The sequence below is a fragment of the Plecotus auritus genome (genome assembly GCF_963455305.1).
Source record: "Plecotus auritus genome assembly, chromosome: 12".
Taxonomy (NCBI): domain Eukaryota; kingdom Metazoa; phylum Chordata; class Mammalia; order Chiroptera; family Vespertilionidae; genus Plecotus; species Plecotus auritus.
The window spans coordinates 34683205-34701379 of NC_137778.1; the positions used below are offsets into that span (position 1 = coordinate 34683205).

Consider the following 18175-nt stretch of genomic DNA (forward strand, 5'->3'; position numbering starts at 1 on the left):
TGAATTTCTTTGCCCTTGACACCCTGAAGTGATGCTTGCTAAGAGATTGTACATATCGTTTCAACACACAAAATCCTTTCTTTAATCTACTGGGAAAGCAACAGCCTAGAACTCTCCCATTGACTAAGCTTGCTTTAGACTAGAGGTTAATACTGTTTTCCTTCTAAAGTGCAGAATACAAACAGGTCTGGTCAAATCTACCGGAATAAGGAAGATTATTCTCGATTCACTCAATTCTTCCCCAAGCACACCAGAATCGATCCTTGTCAGAGGCCTCCGCAGGGCTGGTGCATACCAGGCCTGGCTGGACGCTCAGCCACCACCTGATGCTCCACCACCACCCCTCGCAGGCGTGGGGACAGCAGTTCCATTCTAAAGCAACTGAGAGCCAAAGAACTCCGCCACAAGGGCAGGTCCTTCCACAGGTCACGCAGGTCTACGGGAATTCCTGAATTCATTTGCTGTCAAACAAAACCTGGAGGAGAAAATCTCTACTTTTGAAAAACAGCAACAACAAAAAATCAGCCCAAGTACTCCAGAACAAAACAGCTTGTCATACTTGGAATGTGATCAAAGTGGGTTTCCAATTAAAGCATGGGAGACCCCCACACGCCAGTCACCACAATGACCCTAGACACACAACCCTTCGTCTCAGGAAGAGAAAAACAAGAGTGATGAGTTGATGAGGAAATGAGAAGTGTCATTCCAGAGAATTCCTTAAAGAAAAAAAAAAAAATTGAACATTCATGTTTCCTATTTACAATCACCCCCTACCACCATAATTCTATTTTAACATTAGGTTCCACATTTTATTTTGTTTTCAAGTTATAGTTCAAGACAAGACCTTTTTTTTTTTTTTTTTCCTTTTTCTTTTTTCCTCAGCAATATCTCACACAATTCCTCAGGATAGCACAGCATCTAAACCATACACCACTTCCAACCAGACCTCGATTCTCCAGCGATTGGCTTTGGTTTATTGATGAAAGCAATCCTCAGCTCTGCTGACGGGGAATAAACATAACCATGTAGTCCTCTGAACAAAAAGGAGCACCCTCGTGTTTACAATGGCATGCCTAGCTAGAGCTGATACAAGAAAATAGACTATCAGCACAACTTTCATGTCACTGAGAATCCCGAGCGAGCGGGGCCAGCACAGCCTACTCCGGGCTCCAGGGAGACGAGCAGCTTCGCCCCTCGTCGGCTGCCCACGCGTTCCCCAATCCCAGTGACCGCACAGAGCTCAGGCCCCTGCACTGCCGTTCGGGACGTGACGTGTTGGCGTCTGTCTTGGAAAGAAGTGGATAGGCCATACTTCCTACAGCATTTTCCAAAGTGGCACTGCAATACCGGGTCCCTTCCGGGTTGGCTCATGATACGCTGTAGACCCATTCCGATGGGTCCACAAAGAAAAAAAAGCAAAATCAGAGCTGAGTTCCCCTTTAAAAGCCAAACACCTACATCTAGAAGGAGGCTCCCCTACCTGAGAGCCCTTGCCCTCTGGGGGTTCCCACTGAGAAAACCCTCAGGTCTCAAGGTTAGTTACAGGGCAGCCAGGTGGGGTAGGGCTGGCTGTAGGTCACTGGAGGTTGGGCCACGTAGTAGTTGTTGAAGTTGCCGTCGCTGACGTACGGAGCCGGCTGGTAGTAACAGGTGACGTTGGTGGCGCTGGGGATGATGTTCTGTTCGGCCAGCACGCGCAAGGCCAGGAGGGAGATGAGGTTCAGGGTCTGCCTGCGCTCGTGCCCCATGAGGCACACGGTGCTCTCGTTCACGACCCTGCGCAGGATCATGAGGTAGTCGTACTTGCTCCTCTCCTCCTCGGCGAAGTGGTTCTGAAGGTAGGTCTCCAGCTTCCTCTGCTGCTCCAGGATGTCCGGGAAGTCGATGAAGAACCTGGAGCACATGTAGCGCTCCAGCGTCTTGATCTCCTCCTGGTCGGTGGGCCTGAAATCCCGCACGAGGAGGTTGCTGTACTTGAGCAGGCCGCCGCCCCGGATCTCTTCGGGGTTCTTGGTGGCGATCAGCCTGTTCTGCAGGTGGTCCAAGGCTTCCTCAAAGTCCCCGTACATGCTCTCCCCGATCACCGTGGGGTGCAGGTGCTCGGAGATGGGCTGGCTGGAGCAGTCGTAGAAGACGAGCAGAGAGTCCAGGATGATCTGGAAGGAGTCCACGCTGAACTCAAACTGGCGCCGGATGGAGTCGACGAACTTGAGCTCCACGTTCCTCCCGTTCTTGTTGGAGAGGGAGATGAGGCTCCAGCGGTCGGTGTCCGTGCACACCTTCACCAGCTTCTGCACGTAGGCCTCCTTCAGGGTGACCGGGCTGATCTTGAGTTTGTTCACGCCCTCCGGCAGGAAGTTCAGGAGGGAGCACAGGACCACATCCCGGACCAGGTGGAATTCTACCTCGGTGGGAAGAGCCACGTGAAAGATGAGGTCCAGGTCTTTGCAGCCCAAGCCGTTGTCTTTGACCAAGACGTGGCCAGCGGCAGAGCCGTTCAGACGGACGTCCTGCACTTGGATGCCTGCCTCCTCCAGGCGGCTGCGCACGGTCTGGACGATGTCCTTCAGGGTGATCTCCAAGGTTGGGAAGTTGCCTCGCCCGTGCACGGGCACGACCTCGTTCAGGACCTCGTGCAGCCGGCTCACCTGGTCCCAGCTGAGCACGCTGCAGGACGCGCAGTCCCCGCAACTGCTGCTCTCCTCTGCCATCGTGGGGGGCGTTCTTGCCAGGGAAACTGAAAGTGGGGGGTGAGAAACAGAGTTAGGGTTCACTTCTACGTGGCAAAGCAGCTCCAGGGACTCAGGGGTGATGTTTCTCTGAACACTTCCTGTAAAACAGGGATACATGGCACCTACTGCTGGGTGTAGCTGTGAGGATTGAAGTACATAAAGAATAGTGTCTCCAGGAAGTACGGACAAAGCACACACATGGGCCCTATCCCACACTGGGTGGCTTCACAGCTTTGCTCAGTGCTTGTTCTGTTTGCTTGCTCTGTCTGAGGGGCGCAGGGTGGGTGGACTGGATTGGTATGTGTGATGAGGAGGAGACAAACTCCTTACCAGGCATCCTCAAACTACGGCCCGCCGAGGATATTTATCTGGCCCGCCGAGTGCCGCTGCCTGTCCTGCTTAGCAGCCGACTCGTCCCGGGCCCGCAGTGCGCATAGGAATTTGTTCATAGTTTTTTTTTTTAAACTATAGTCCGGCCCTCCAACGGTCTGAGGGACAGTGAATTGGCCCCCTGTTTAAAAAGTTTGAGGACCCCTGCCTTACACCAAGCAGCCTGAGCACATCATTAGTCGCTAGAGGGCCTACAGGTTTTGCTAAGTGTCCTTGCTTTCTGTGGACGTTACCTCTCCTGCTCCCCAACTGCATCTTAACTGGTTGTTACCAATGCTGCACACAGCACACCGGAGCCCCAAGGAAAGCCCTCCTTCGCCGTGAGCAGAGGGCTTCTCAAGTCGGGGCTGTAACCGCCCACGAGGAGGGAGTGGGGCCAGTCCATCAGGGGCAGTGCCCTGCGGTCCTGTTAGCAACAACCCCGTGTCCTTGTGCTTGTGGGAGGGGTCGGCCCTGGGAGGTGACAAAAGTCCTAGGCGACAAAGGGCTAGGCCAGCGGTGTGGGGACAGCTCTGCCCCGCCAGGAGGCCCGCACAGCCCATGGGAAACTTCCTCAGGGCAGCGTCACCTTCCAGCGGTGGTTTGAAAACCAGCACCTTGGCGCTCTCTGAGAAGGAGGCAGCTTGGGTTGTCAGTCTTGCCCTGGGGCCAGGGATCCTTGCCTTACCTATGGCGCTCACATCCATGGCGTGGTTGGGGCGCCACGGGACAGAGTGAACTGAGCTTTCCAGGAGCTGGTCATTAAGAAGTGGGTGTGACAGACAGAAAATGTACTAGGAGGGCAGGAGAAAGAAGTGTCCTTTGATTGGGGTGAACAGGAAGACCACTTATGGGGATGGGACTCAAGATGACTGAAAGGCAACATGAGCTTGAGGCTGGAATCGAGGGGCAGAGGCAGCACGCAGCCACGACCTGGCCACGTCCATCTGGCCTTTATGCACCTCTCCTCAAGCCAATCGGAAACAATACATGCACCCCTATGTTCACAGCAGTGTTATTTACAATAGCTGAGATCTGGAAACAGCCCAAGTTGCCCATCAGTAGGTGAGTGGATTTTAAAAATGTGGTACATTCACACACTGGAATACTACGTGGCTGTAAAAAGGAGGAAACTCTTACCTTTTGAGATAGCAATGATGGACCTGAAGGGGATTATGCTAAGCAAAATAAGCCAGTCAGAGAAAGACAAACACCATGTAATCACATTTATGTGTGGAAACTAATGAACAAAACAAACTGACAAATGAAACAGAGCCAGAGGCATGGATACATGGGACAGACTTCAAATGTCACAGGGGAATGACTGGATGGAAGAAGGTGAAGAGATTAGCCAAAGAACCTGTCTGCATAGCCCATGACAGAGACAACAATGTGGTGAGGGCCAGGAGGGGAGGGCGGAGTCTGGGTAGAGGTGGGCAAAGGGGGAAAAATGGGGACATCTGTAAGAGTATTAACTAAAAAAAACCAAAACACCTTAAGTATAAAATATGGAACCCTAAGAGTACTAGGAAAAAAACATGGTATCCTTTCTACATCATAAAAACCCCAAAGTCACAAAAATTGGTACATTTGCCTATATAAAAATTAAAGTTCTACATGGTGAAAACACCATGAAGAAGTCAGAAGACAAAGAAAAATATTTGTAACATTAGGCAAATATTCATTTCCTTCATGAATAACAAGCTTCTACAGATCAGAAGTTCTCCAACCCTAATAGAAGAAGGGTCAAAGGGCATGGACAGTGGCTCAGATGCACAACATTCAACCTTCCCTTAAAGGGATGGGCAGATGAAGACTTCAGTATATTCGTCTGCCCTATCAGATCGGCAAAGATCCAGCAGCAGTCACCTTGGGTGCATTCCCGGGGTTCTTTCTAGCACTCTCAGTTTTCAGTGGCCATATCCTTGGACACCGCAGTTCTATTTCCAGGAAGTCTACTTGGGGTTTTATCCCATGGACATGGCTGCATTTATGCACAAAACTTGGAGAATTATTTATAAAGCTACAAGTACCAATGCATGCAGTTGTCTGAAAGAAGAGTGACAGCTCTGTCTGAATGAACATGAAATGCTCATCAAGATTTATTAACAGAAAAGCAAGTGCGAAACTGTGTGCTTAAGTACAAGTCTACGCTTAGCAATCTCAAACGTCTGGAAGGACACGCAGTTCAGCCCGCACCAAACACCACCACAAGCTGGCAGACAGAGGACGAAGAAAAATGTACTTTATCCCTTTTGAATTTACAACCTATACATGTGTTGGAGAAAAGCTAAAATCTTATTATCTGTGTTCTAGAATCTTCCCCCATCAGCCTCTACTCATCTGCTACCTTATTGAATTCCTTCAGTGCCTTTCCTGTCCCCTCCCCACCACCCCCATATCCACGTGCCAAAGTCAAACACATGCAGAAGCTTCCCCTCCGAGCCTTCAGTGCTGATCTCCAGGGGGTGTGTAGGGGAGGGCAGACCATTTCTCCTCCAGGGTGACTTTCAGTCACGTTTCTACTTATGTTCTGTATAAAAGAAGATGTCCACTGTTTACCAAAACTGAACAAAAAACCACACTACAAAATAATGGATAAGCCATCCCATCTAGTTTCATTCTACATTTGTCATCCAAGTATGGTTCTTGATATATATGTTGTATAGGAACTGCTGTTTCTCATTTCAGACACATGATAGCCACCCTCCCATGACACTCTTATGTTGATTATTAGCTACAGCGGCAAGGACCTCAATAAATGCTGTAACATTTTCAAGACTGTCCGATGCCTGGGGTTGACTTCTCCCATGCCAATGTCTTCTGACACATCCGTGAATAATGGGGTTAACTTTTAGTCGTCTGTGCATGAGCACAGTGTGGGACATGACAAACACCAAGTCCGTGGTGCAGTTTCTCCTTCTCCCCATTTACCATGACTCAGAGAGGCACTCAAGCTACGGAAGGTGCAGACGTAGGCTGGGTTCCGCTCAGTGCCTAGTTCGTTAGGAGAACCCGAGATGAGGTACTGATCCCACTAGCAAGGAATCCTGTTTCCCCTCACCAATCCAAGCAATTTCAAATATCAGAAGTACATTTTCCAGCCACTTAGACAAACATTGGTATTACTAATAAATCCAAGTCATGGACCCTTAATGCTTAGAGAACACACCGGAGCTTAGTGAAACAGTTCTCATTTTAATTAACCACACGAGTCAACATTGGTATAATCCCCATATGAAAGAATCACATGAAACACACATTCCCAGCTCATGAAAGGCCCTGATTAAAGGCAAATTCTAGTTCAAAAATTCACAAAACGGTGAAAAGAAATTAATCTGAAGCCTGGCAACGTCCCACGGAAGGGTTTCGACTTTCCTTTCGCTGCCTGGGAAGCATTCCCTGTGCTCTGCACGGAGGGCACTGGGAACGGCGGGAACCGTGACTTCTCATTGATTGGAAAATCCAGGCACCTTTCCAGGGTGAGGATGACCGAGCTATTTAACCTTGTTGTGTCCGACTCACAATGAACAGCTCTCCTGGGTACCCCTGAACCCCTTTCTTCCATCATCTGGCTGTGACAGAAGGTAGACTGCACACAGGAAGAGAACACAGGTTTGCGGAGGTAGAGACAGAAACAGGAGGGAAAAGCCAAAGGAAGCCAGAGGGGAAACCAAGCCCCCTGAGGACAGGCCATGTCTAACTTATGTTTGCTCCCCCTGCCTGTGACAGAGCCACTCCAGGCAGGATGACCTGAAACCCGTGTCTGAGCCCATTAAAGGAAGAAAAAAGCAATTTCTAGTCCTGCTCCATAGTTAATCTACTAGGAGATCCCAGCAAGCGTGAGGGTACTCAAGGCAGGCAAGCAGGACAGGCAGGGGAACAGCTGGAGGTGAGAGCGCCTAGTATAACACTTCCAGGTCTCAAGGTCAAAGACATAGGTCAAATTGACACTGACTCCTGCTTGTGACTGGCATGAGAGACAGACACTGTCTAGCATTCTCAGTGTGTGTGGAGACGCACCTCCCTGAGGGAAGGACAGTGCGTATGCAAGCCCGGGTCTGTGATCTTTAGTGGGAAAGCCCTCGGGACGCCTGTGCAGCTGCCACGGGAATACCGCAGCTCTCTTCAGCCCCTTGTCCAGCCCAGAGACCACTGAGCCACACCCCACCTGCCCCTGCCGCAGGATGAAAATACAAAAGAAACCCAAATGCATCTCAGCGTTCCTTTGGCGGCGAACTTCCCTCTCAGCGTTGCTGGTGGCTTCCTCAAAAGCCTGGGCCTTCCTGGGAACACTGTCCAGCTCAGGTGAGAGCCCGGCAGGGGCAGTGGACCGAGCCTGGGGGCGGGCCCTGGAGGTGTGTGTGCAGAGCAGACACCTGCTGACCCTGGCCCCCGGCTGAGGGGACCTGTGCAGCGAGCTGGCACCTTCCACAAACTCTCCTCTGTCCACCACAGAGGACACTTGCACACAGAAGCCTAGAGAACTTAAGCAGAAGGGGCAGGGGAGCGCAGGGCGCCTCATTAAGCTGAGCAGGGAGAGGTCTGGGCCTGTTTGTTTCCTGAAAAGGGAAGGTGTGGAGAGGCCCCTGTAAGAGCACCTGGTCTGAGCCACTCAGTCAGTCCGCACTTCACTCTCACGCACTCTCCGAGGAAGCTCCACTGTCCCTTTCCACGACTCAGGAATAAGGACCCGGGATGACTGGTGGCCTGTCCCCAGCTCCCCAGCTCTGGAGCCTGTGTTCTGAGTCTTGGAATTGGTGAAACCTCCACCAGTTCTCGCTGCTGCTAACGCAGGGGTGGGCAAACTTTCTGACTCGAGGGCCACAATGGGTTCTTAAACTGGACCGGAGGGCCGGAACAAAAGCATGGATGGAGTGTATGTGTGAACTAATATAAATTCAAAGTAAAGGAGCGGAGGGGAGAGCAAGAGAACCGGGTAGAACAGCCGGATCCGGCCCGCGGGCCGTAGTTTGCCCACGGCTGTCAGCTAACGTGATCTTTTCTAAATCAGAGACTTTATTGGCCCTGTCCACAGAAGGAGAAAGCAGCCTCCTGTTACCCATGAAACTGGCACCTGCCTCCCCCTGGCCCCCAGCCCCACCATACACGCTGAGACAGCCACAGCGCGAGTCCGGCACCCTGCAGGGCCTGCACAGAGCAGACTCCAGCTGCGCGGAGAAGGCGGTCATCTTCAGGACCCCAGGTGGCCCTGAGAGCAGAGAGGCACCGCGGAGGTGAGGCACTGCCCACCGAGCGGTGTGGGAAGGCCCACCCTGTGGGGATGCACATCAGCTGTTGCATCACTGAGCATCTTACTAACCCTGCCCACGTCCTTTCCCCAGGTCGTGTTACCACTTGCTCCAACTCCAGCAGGCGTGCAGATGTGGGGCCCTCCGGGGCTCTCTGTGTGGCACAGCCATGGCCAGAGGACACCAATGTGACCAGATGTCTGGCCAGGTATCCTCGTCTGAGCCATCAAACTCTATTTGACAACATCCCAGATGCGGGAGACACTGCTGCAGGGCCACCCCATTGCCCCTTCAACACCCCTGGTGTGGGAGATACTATCGGACGCTATCTGTCCCCTTTACGGACAGAAAACTGAGCTCAAAGAGGATCCGCAAAGCAACTGCCCAGGGACTCCCCAGGGGGAAGCAGCAGAAATGGGGCTTAAGAGGCTCTCTGGTGGGTGTATGTGTTGGGTGAGGAGGAGGGCTTTGAAGACAAGCTATCTGCTCAGGTCGCTGTAGGAAAGTAGAGGACAAAAGAGGGAGGAAAGGGCAGGGAGGCGGGAGAGGGGAGGGAAGCAGGAAAGGGGAAGAAGGTGGGAGAGGGGAGGGAGGTGGGAAGGTTTTCTATCAGACAGAGGGAAAGGTGTGCTGAGCCCCCTGGAGAAGGTCAGATGGCAGGTGCTGAAAGCAAGACAGCGCATTTAGAACTGAACTAACAACCATCAGTACCGCACTGCACCTCTCAAACCCATCCTGGATTTGGGGGGTGTGCAGTCTGGCCAGCCACCAGAACTGAGTGTAATGACGCATAGAACTCTAACCGTTATGCTAATGCTGTGTTAAAGGAACAGTGGAGATGAAGGCCCAGGGTCCTCTCCTGAGGGAGCACGAGGATGCTGGCTGGGGGGAAAGGCAGTGATTTCAGACGAAGCAAGTGCAGAAGGGAGGACCCAGGAGAGGAAGGAGCTGGACAGTCTGCTTGCGGGACAGGCATTAGGAAGAGAAAGTAATGGCAGGAGGGAGACTGCAGGGATGGGCTGACCCTCACGTCTCTGGGCACCTAAGGCACCTGCTCTGCTCACGGCATAAAGCGGGGACCACCAGGGCTCGGTCCAGTGGCTGGAAGACCGGGAGGGCCCACCTACAGGACAGGACAGGACACTCCCTGCAGACAAGGAAACAACCCGACTGGAGCTGCAGGGACAAGGCCGGCCCATCGGCCCATCGGCAGGAGTGAGCAGGACCCACGGGGTGGGGTGGGGGGCGCACAGGAGGGAGGAGGCGGAAGCAGCCTGGCACAGAGCGCCCGCGTGCGCAGTGAACCTGGGACTACACCTGCCACTTTTCCCACCGGCATCCAGTGTGACCCTTGAGAGCCCTTCGTCCTGAGGAAAGCAGCAGGCACTTGGGGTGGCCATGGCTTGATATGTGCAGCGGCAGATAAGCGGGCGGAAGGGAGCAGAGCGGGGGCCAAGGTGGAGGTGGCGTTCTGAAGAGCAAACCTGCCTGACTCCTTGAATTCCTAGACGGGTGAAGGCCAGAAGTTATCTGGGACCCGGGAAGCCTGAGCGAGCCCTTTGTCTGCCGGCTGCAGCCCCTCACCAGGGCCTGGGCCCCACCGCAGGGAGGAGAGGGGATTCTGGAGCCTTCGCCACTGCCCCCAAGCACATTAGAAAGTTCCAGATAACCGAGGCACACCTGTGTCTAACGCACAGGACTAAACGTTTACATTAGTAGACGGCCCAAGGCAATAGGGCCAGGTAAAATAATGCCTCGTTTATGAAAAGGACAATGAAATCTATTGTTTCCTTTTTCCACGAAGTTATGTTTACAGCTGCCCATGCAAACACCCATGGACACATTCTCCCTCGGTTCCAATAGCAGCCCCGGGCCACCGAGCTGTGCCCAGAGAAAACATTTCTAAGTCAGTGACACAGCAAACCCGCAGATGGTGTTTTCTCACTCTCGGCCCCTGGTCACACTCAGGTCTCAATCTATTTTCTCAGGGTTATCAGCATCCTCCTAGCCCAGTGGTCAGCAAACTCATTAATCAACGGAGCAGCAAACCGCGGCTCGCGAGCTGCATGTGGCTCGCGAGCCGCAGTTTGCCGACCACTGTCCTAGCCACTTAACACGAGTTAGTGTACCGGGGCGGAAAAGCTCGGGCAGATGCTCACAGCACCAGGACGCTGCCTGCGCTGAAGCAAGAGACAGGCCTGGGCTGGCGCCTTGCTTTGCACCAAGTCCTTCCCTCCCAAGTTCCTCCTCCCCACTGATGCCAGCACACGGTCTTCGTGGTTATCAAGGACGGGACTCTGTCCACAGACCCCACCCTGAGAAGACTCGAAACAGAAAGCTCATCCCGTCAGTCAAAATAGGGTGCTTCAGCAAGTGTGGTCGGGGAGATAACACCAGGCTTCAAAACAGCACAAACAGAATCAAAACACGGGCCCACGTATAACGGACATCGCAGACCTCCAGGGCGTAAAGGGATCTACGGAAATGGCTGCAAATGCAGATATTACCAAGGTCGGAACATAGACATCTTTTGATGAAAGCTAAGCAGAGAAGCCTTGGTTTTCCCAAGGGGTCAGCATTATTAAGTGCTAGCTACGCAACTTGAAATGGAACTAATCCTTGTTGCTACTGGGAGGCCCACTCCCTGTCTAAGTCAGAAATGCTACTGGTCTGAACTCACTGGAAGAGATGCCCAGAGCTGGCCACGCTGTTTCAGAGACTGACTAGACCGGGAAACCAGGGCCATCTCTAGCAGGAGACCGTTACTCTAAGGATGACCAAGGTTACCTGCATCCACAGTGTTGAAGGGCCGACAGCCTCCAGGTTTGACCAAGGGTTGCTTCCACAGGCGACTTTACCATCCAACTCTCCAGCTTAAGAGTTCTGGTCCGCTGTCAGCTGTGCAAAGCAGGTCCTCGGTCCCCTAGCAGTCTAGTCACTACCAGCATACCTGGGCCTTCTCAGGAAAGGCACGAGCTGTTCTCTGATGCTCAAATGCACTTCACATACATTAGACACATATGTACTCCCTCTCACATATGTCTACACCCGAGCTGGCCTCCACTTCAGCGCGATGCCAACTATGCACAAAGTTCCATCCGGGTTGTAGTTTGCACAGATCCTTCCCTGGCGTTAACATTCGCGTAGCAGCTACCTGACCTCCAGGTCTGAGCATGGCAGCAGGCTCAGTGATCCCTCTGACAACATTCTAAATGCTAAGAACAGAGATGTGGATACGTGTACAAAATCGGGGGTGAAGGGGTGGGATTAACGTAAAGGGGCGAAACTGTGGGGCGGTACCTGTTTCTGCAACAAATGCGCTTCAGGCAGCCAAGCCACTTCACTTTGTCTTTTGGCGTGCCCACATGTGGAGTCACACAAGCCGTGACTATAACTCACTGGGATAATTACCACGACAGCAGCATTTCCCAAGCCAGGTGCTATTGTCATTGGGCATCTCATAGAACCTTTCATTGGAAAGTTATTTCCCACTGCAGTGTTAAATTTTAATTGTTGATAAATTGTGGAGTCCTGGTCCCCTGCCCCCCTCAGATTTGATCTGCAATTCTTTGATTACCTTATGAGTATTTTCAACTATAGAAAAACAAAATAAGGCATGCTGGACCAGGAATCAAACATCCTGTGTTCTAGGGTCAGGTCTCATTCACAGTTGAATGATTACTAATGAGTTGGCCACCATGACTGAATTTCCTTTCATTCTTTTCAAATATGTGAGTGCCTGCTATGTTCCCAGTGCTGTTCTAGAAGCTTATGAGACAAAGACCTCTGCCCTTGTAGAGCTTATGTCCTAGCTGACACTCTCCTTCCATAACTGTGCTGTTAACTCTTGCCTCCCACACAAGTAGAATCAGAATTTGAGAGTCAAGCATTTTTGCAGATGGTGGAGGCTGGCACTGCCCAATATTGTACCCACAACCTCATGGGGCTGCTAAGCCTTAGAAATGGGGCAAGTCCAAATTCAAATGCTCTGTGAATGTAAACACAAAAAAAGTAAAACAGCTCATCAATATTTTTGTATCATTTTAAATTGAAATGATATTGGTCATGATGGGTTAAATAAAATTATTTTCACCTGGTTATGTTTTTATGTTTGCTTTTTAATGTGACGACTAGAAACTTCATTGTGGCTCTCACATTTCTACTGGACAGCCCTGGTCTATGGTCCTTATTACGATGAAGGAACTGAGGCCTGAAGAGGTCCAGGCGCTGCCAGGGCCAGAACTCAGGTGTCGACACAGCTACAGCAGCCTCAGAGTGGGGAGGAGGTCAGGATCAAGGGCACCGAGGGTCTCTCCCTCATCTCTGCTCTGGATCAGTACGCCTCCTACGCAGCTACCTCGCCGCTATCCACGTGAGTGACGGAACTGGCCAGGACCGTCCAGTCAGCTGGCCACGGAGGTCCTCACACCCACCTCTCCACTACTGCAAGCACACGTCAGGGACAAACAGACAGGGTGTGTTTGGGGTGAGGGGTCGCCAGCCAGGCCAGGTGAAGGACTGCCCCTTCGCCCACCCTCCTGAGGGCTAAGCAAGATGACAGCAGCTATGTCAACACAAGGGGGTGGGAGCAGCTCAAGATTCATGGATGATGTTCTCCTCACAGGGGTTTCCAGGGAGGTGATACGGAGACAGATATGGGGCGTTCTGTGGGTATCTAATTGAAGATAAGACTTGAAAAGAGTAGAAAGTAAGGCACAAAACAGAACTGTAAGTATTTAAGAGGCGAGGCAGGGATTGAGGGGATCCTCAGATGGGATTAGCTCAGAAGCCTCTGGGTTTGTGTGTCCTGGGAGGCAAGGCAGGGCAGCTGGGAAGACTCGGAGGCAGGAGGTCAAGAATAAACAGAAGGTCAGGAAGGTTCAGGTCCTGACAAGATGCTCGGCTCAGCCTGCGGGTTATGAAGGTAGCAACCCAGGAGCTTGAGATGGAGAAGGGGGCAGGCAGGGAGAGGAGCTGACTACCCCTCTCATCAAGCTGCCGTCTGCAGGGCCCTGAACTAGGTCAGTGAAGGCAGTGGAAAACAAACAAGTCAAAAGACGAAGATTCAGCAGAACTGACCACCGAGTGCACGTGGGGAGAGAAGAGCTGCGGGTGCCCGGGCGGGTGGGGTGGATGGGAGATGCTGAAGGGAGCAAGTTAACAGCTTGAGGGGTTTCAGCTGTGGGCCAATTAGTGGTCACAGCCTCCCAGCTCCAAATCTATACCCCTGAGGCCTCCATTTAGAAAAGGGCCCAGGAACCACTCAGCATTTTAGTCTAGGACAGTGGTCGGCAAACTGCGGCTCTCGAGCCACATGCAGCTCTTTGGCCCCTTGAGTGTGGCTCTTCCACAAAATACCACGGCCTGGGGGAGTCTATTTTGAAGAAGTGGCATTAGAAGAAGTTTAAGTTTAAAAAATTTGGCTCTCAAAAGAAATTTCAATCGTTGTACTGTTGATATTTGGCTCTATTGACTAATGAGTTTGCCAACCACTGGTCTAGGAACTTTGGATCCCCACAGCTCCAGCACCGTGGCCCACCTGGACCACACCTAAGAAGCAGGCCTCCCCCTCTGAGAGGAAGGGCCGCCACGTGCCAGCAAGCACTGCACCCACTGAGCCTGTGTGTGCCGGGCCCTGCTCTGGGCGCCCACAGTGAGCACACATCCTGCCGGAGGACAGGGAGCGGCCCAGCTCCTCCTGCATCTGGGGCAGTCCCAGGCCTTTCTTTCCACATACCGTTCCCTCGGCCTCCTCGGCACCTGGCACAAACCAGGCCTAAGAAGCACTTAACCACTTACTGACTCAATCCCTGTCATCCAAGAAATAAACACTTAAAGCGGATCAGTGGCCAGGACCCCATCCTACGGGGAGAGCTGCTTAACACCAGCAATTGTTTCTTCGTATTCATTTTTTCCTGTTGTTCCAAGAAGTTCTGAAACAGTTCTAGAGCAGCTACTGGGGACAGTTGTCCAAAATCTATTCACTCGAATCAATTCACAGGGCGATTTCTGACATAGTCGGTGCCAAGGTGCATCCTCTAAACCATTTCAACTACAAATATGAACTTCCTTATAAGGCATCAGTGAAAGAATAAAAAAGCCTGAGACCAGGAACCCCCGAAGCAGCACAAGTCACCAGCACCGCTGCAGCCAAGTGGCTGTAAACACACGAGCATGCCTTTACCCACAGATGTCTGCTTCATGATAATAGCGCATGCCAGTTTAACATGCTACAGTCAAGGCACCACGTGGCAGAACATGTTTCCCTCTACTGCCTTGTTTACTTCAGTGACTACACAATAAAGCATTGAACCTTATCTAACCTGAGTAATATTTTATCCCAAGTAACACCTCAGATTCTGCATTGCTTCCCCTCCCTCCCCCCCCCTCATACACACACACACACACACACACACACACACACACACACAATAACAGATACAGCCCAGTCTGGTGTGAAACCAAGAAACCCAAGCACAGTTTAATTCAACTCCCCAAACTAGTTTGGGGCTTCCACAACTACTCTCAGCAGCGCAAGCAAGGTTTAGCACATCCATTCAGAGCTCACGGCTTGTCATTCTTTAGCGATTGACCCCGTGCACACAACATTTCAAAGATGGACAAGGTACTACTTACTTGAGCAGTTTTAAAAAAAAAGTCATCTTCTAATTCGCTATCAAAAGCGTTGGTCGCTGGCACTGGCAGAGCAAGGGCATTACAGTCCACCCTAATTCTTTATTGCCGCCAGCTCCATGGACTTTCGGAAGTACGAGGACTTCTCTGTCCTCTGGTGGATGGTGCAAAATGTCCACAGTCTGCTCTGGCCTTGACCTCTGGGCATGGAGGCTAAGGGGGCAACCGTGGGGAGAGAGGCTGTGGCGGGAGCTTCTGCAACTTGGGATGGGATTTCCTGGAGCTTCTGGAGCTCAGACTAGAGCAGAGGAAGGAGGGGGAGCCCCTGGTGCTGGACTAGCTCACGTTCTTTCTGACAACCAGGCCCAGGGCCAAATCCTTCCCTTCAGAGTTACCCCAACTTAATCTGTGGAGACAAGGAAGGTGTTGCGGAAGCAAGTCCGAACGAAGGGTGTCGCTGTGTAACTCCTCACGCACACACTAACATTCCTCACGTAATTGGGGACCGTTGCTTGGGGTAACGATTTGGAAGCCTCGGGGCAGAGAAAAAGTGGTTTTGTTTTTGTTGTCATATTTATGGGACTCTCCCCACAGCTACCTGAACAATTCTATACAGCATACTCAGAGCTGCTCTCTAAACACTCCTTGTGGAGAGAGAGGTATACCTTAAGACATAAGTTTCAGTTATCTCAAGGAAAAGCTTGGCTCCCGAGATATTAAGTTTTCCATCTTCACAAACAACAATGGCAAAGGACAGAATTCCTGCTGGTGCAGCTCAGACCGCTCCCCTGAAAGCGAAGAGAAAAGTCAGCATTCTCTCGTCCCCACCCCACCCGCTTCAGCGAGCAGTCTGTGCGGGGGCTCAGCTCCCCCTCTCCCCCCAGTGGTACCTCTGGGGACTTGAGACCCAGCACAATTCTCCTAGGGAAGCGCTCCTACCACCTTCGCCTGGCTGCCTCACTCCCTTCCTAGCCAAGTCCTTGCCAAGTTGCACATGTTGAAAGGTTTGTGTAGCCAACAATGGCCACTCTCATCCCCCCCGGAGGGCAGCTGGGCCGAGCCCAGAGTCTCCCTTCAGGAGAATTTAATCATCTTCCCTTCACTTCCTGGGGAGGTTCCGGTTCCTAACCCACCTCCCAAATATCCTGAATACCAATTGTCACGAAAGGAACGACTACACAGCCTTCCCTAACGCTTCACGGATACTTCCAGCACTGCCTTGTTTGCATGTTATAACTCCATAAAAAAAAAAAGTTAAAAAGCAGCAGGTCCCTAATCAAGGACTTGAGCAACCCGGAGGAAGCCTTCCCCCTACTCGGAACCAAAAGGAAAGGGGCGGGGGCTGAGCCGATCCCTCCCGCGGGGTCCAGCCCCAACCGTAGGTTCTAGTGAGGATGGGTGAAGCCCCCCCCCTCGCTGCGAGGTAGCCCCGCCGATGCGTCTAGTCTACAGGCTACCAACCTGTGCCCAGGTGCGTCACCCTCCTCCCACTCCCCTCCCACCTTCGCGATCCGAACTGCGACACCTCCCAGGGCAGCAGCGCCTAGGGGCCACCCGCGGCACCGCTAGCCGAGTCAACTGACTGTCATGGCTTGGAGTCTACGCAGTAAGCAAGTTTCATTTCTGAAAGGGGCGGAACCAGGTCGCAGACACTGTATTCCCGAGAAGTTTCCGAGAGAAGCGCAGCGCCCAAGTCACCCGCTTGGGTCACTTTGCTGCTCACGGTGTCCACAGGCCGGTGTGAGTCCAAGAAAAGTGTGCGATTTCCGCCAGGGCCCTGGCACCGGGCCTGGGGGGCACCCCTCCCTCCCTCCCACCCCAGCCTGATACCAGCCCCCGGCCGCAGCGCCTTCCAACTGCGCTTCCCCAAAACGCCGCACTCGGGTTCGCGCTGCGTGGGCCCGAGAGGGCGGACGCGCCGGTGGGAGCGCAGGTGCGAGCCCGAGAGGCTGCACGCGAGCAAGGGGGGCCGGGGCGCCGGCGGACTCCGGGCGGGAGCCCAAGGCTCCCATCACGTACGCTTCGGCCTCCGAGCGGCGCCCGGCCAGCGCGCAGCCCGCTGGACGCGCGCGGAGCAGGAACTCGCGAAGTTTGCCAAGCCCAGGCCGAAGTCTCTGGAAAGTTGCAGCTCCGTCTCGGAGCGTCTCGCCGGGCCCACGGGGACGGAGGGTGGAGGGCGGCTGCCAGGGAGGGAGCAGCGGGGGAAGGAGGCACCCGGCCCCGGCACCTGTCCGCACCACCCCTCGCCCCTGCGGCCCCCATGGGCTCGGCCAGGACCTGAGCTCCGCTCGGCGGGACAGACCTCCGAGGGCAGAGCGCGCGGGAGCCGCCGCATCCTCGCCCCTTTGGAGGAGGGGTGCCCTGCACTCACCTGAGCGGCGGAAGAGGAGACGACAGACGCAGGTCCTTGGCGTGGGCAGCCCCCCAACAGGAGCGGCGCGGTCACTAGGGCCCCCAGGCAGCGGCACCAAGTGAGCCTCCCGGCCGCCGCCCCCTTCGTTCTTATACGGCCTGGCCACGCCTCCGCCCGCCGCCCCCGCCCCTGCCCCCGCCCCTAAGCCTGCCTCCCCGGGGAGCGCGGGGCAGGGCAGGGCGGAGCCAGCGCCCACCGGATCCTTCCGCCTGGACGCTGACGGCGAGGGCCGGGCCCAAGGCGCCCTCTGATTGGCTTCTCGGGTGAATGGTTGCCTAGAGACGAGTAAATCTTCGGTGGTGGGACGGGGTGAGGGTGCCCAAGAAGGGCACTACGCAGGCGCAATAGAGGGGCTGCGTTGACACCCCCTGAACTTCGGAGTTGCTGGGACTCCCTCTGTTTCTACTTTCCACTACGCTTTCTCTGCCGTTCCCGTCCCCTAACTCCTCCCCCGACCCCCCAGCTTTCCCCATCTCTGTCCCGCTCCCTCGCAGGCCCGTGTTCCTCCTGCTTCTCTGGAAGTTTCGCGTTGGTTCTCTCTTTCCAGGAGTGGGGAGTGAAACCCCCACGCCTGCCTCCGGGGTGTGTTTTGAAGTCGGAAAAAAAAATGTATGGTTTCCGAGCAGAGGGAGGCTTCCTGATTCCCCAGGCCAATGGGCTGCAGGTCGTTGGGGAAGAGGCCACGCACTTGGTGAACCACCTGCGCGCAGTTAGTGGGACTGAGGGCCTCGCTCGAGGAATCCCTCGCCAAGCCTGGCCCGCGCCACAGCTCCAGC

At 53.5% G+C, this 18175-nt stretch overlaps 1 protein-coding gene across 2 annotated transcripts; it reads right to left on the reverse strand.

Annotated features, from left to right (window-relative positions):
* Positions 1-821: 821 nt before the first annotated feature.
* TENT5C (terminal nucleotidyltransferase 5C) lies at positions 822-17464 on the reverse strand. 2 transcript variants are annotated; one of them, XM_080647679.1, is made up of 3 exons: positions 17358-17464; positions 15652-15774; positions 828-2737 (listed from the first exon to the last, which is right to left on the reverse strand). In XM_080647679.1, the coding sequence occupies exon 3, from the start codon at positions 2709-2711 to the stop codon at positions 1536-1538; it is 1176 nt and encodes a 391-aa protein (XP_080503805.1). In that variant the 5' UTR covers positions 2712-2737; positions 15652-15774; positions 17358-17464; the 3' UTR covers positions 828-1535. The 2 variants fall into 2 exon arrangements, with proteins under 2 accessions (XP_080503804.1, XP_080503805.1); XM_080647678.1 differs by lacking the exon at positions 15652-15774 and having other exon boundaries at positions 822-2737; positions 17358-17458.
* Positions 17465-18175: the final 711 nt, after the last annotated feature.

What these genes read in the sequence shown, in the direction of transcription:
- TENT5C (XM_080647678.1), bottom strand. Translation starts at nt 2,711, where the DNA reads ATGGCAGAGGAGAGCAGCAGTTGCGGGGACTGCGCGTCCTGCAGCGTG.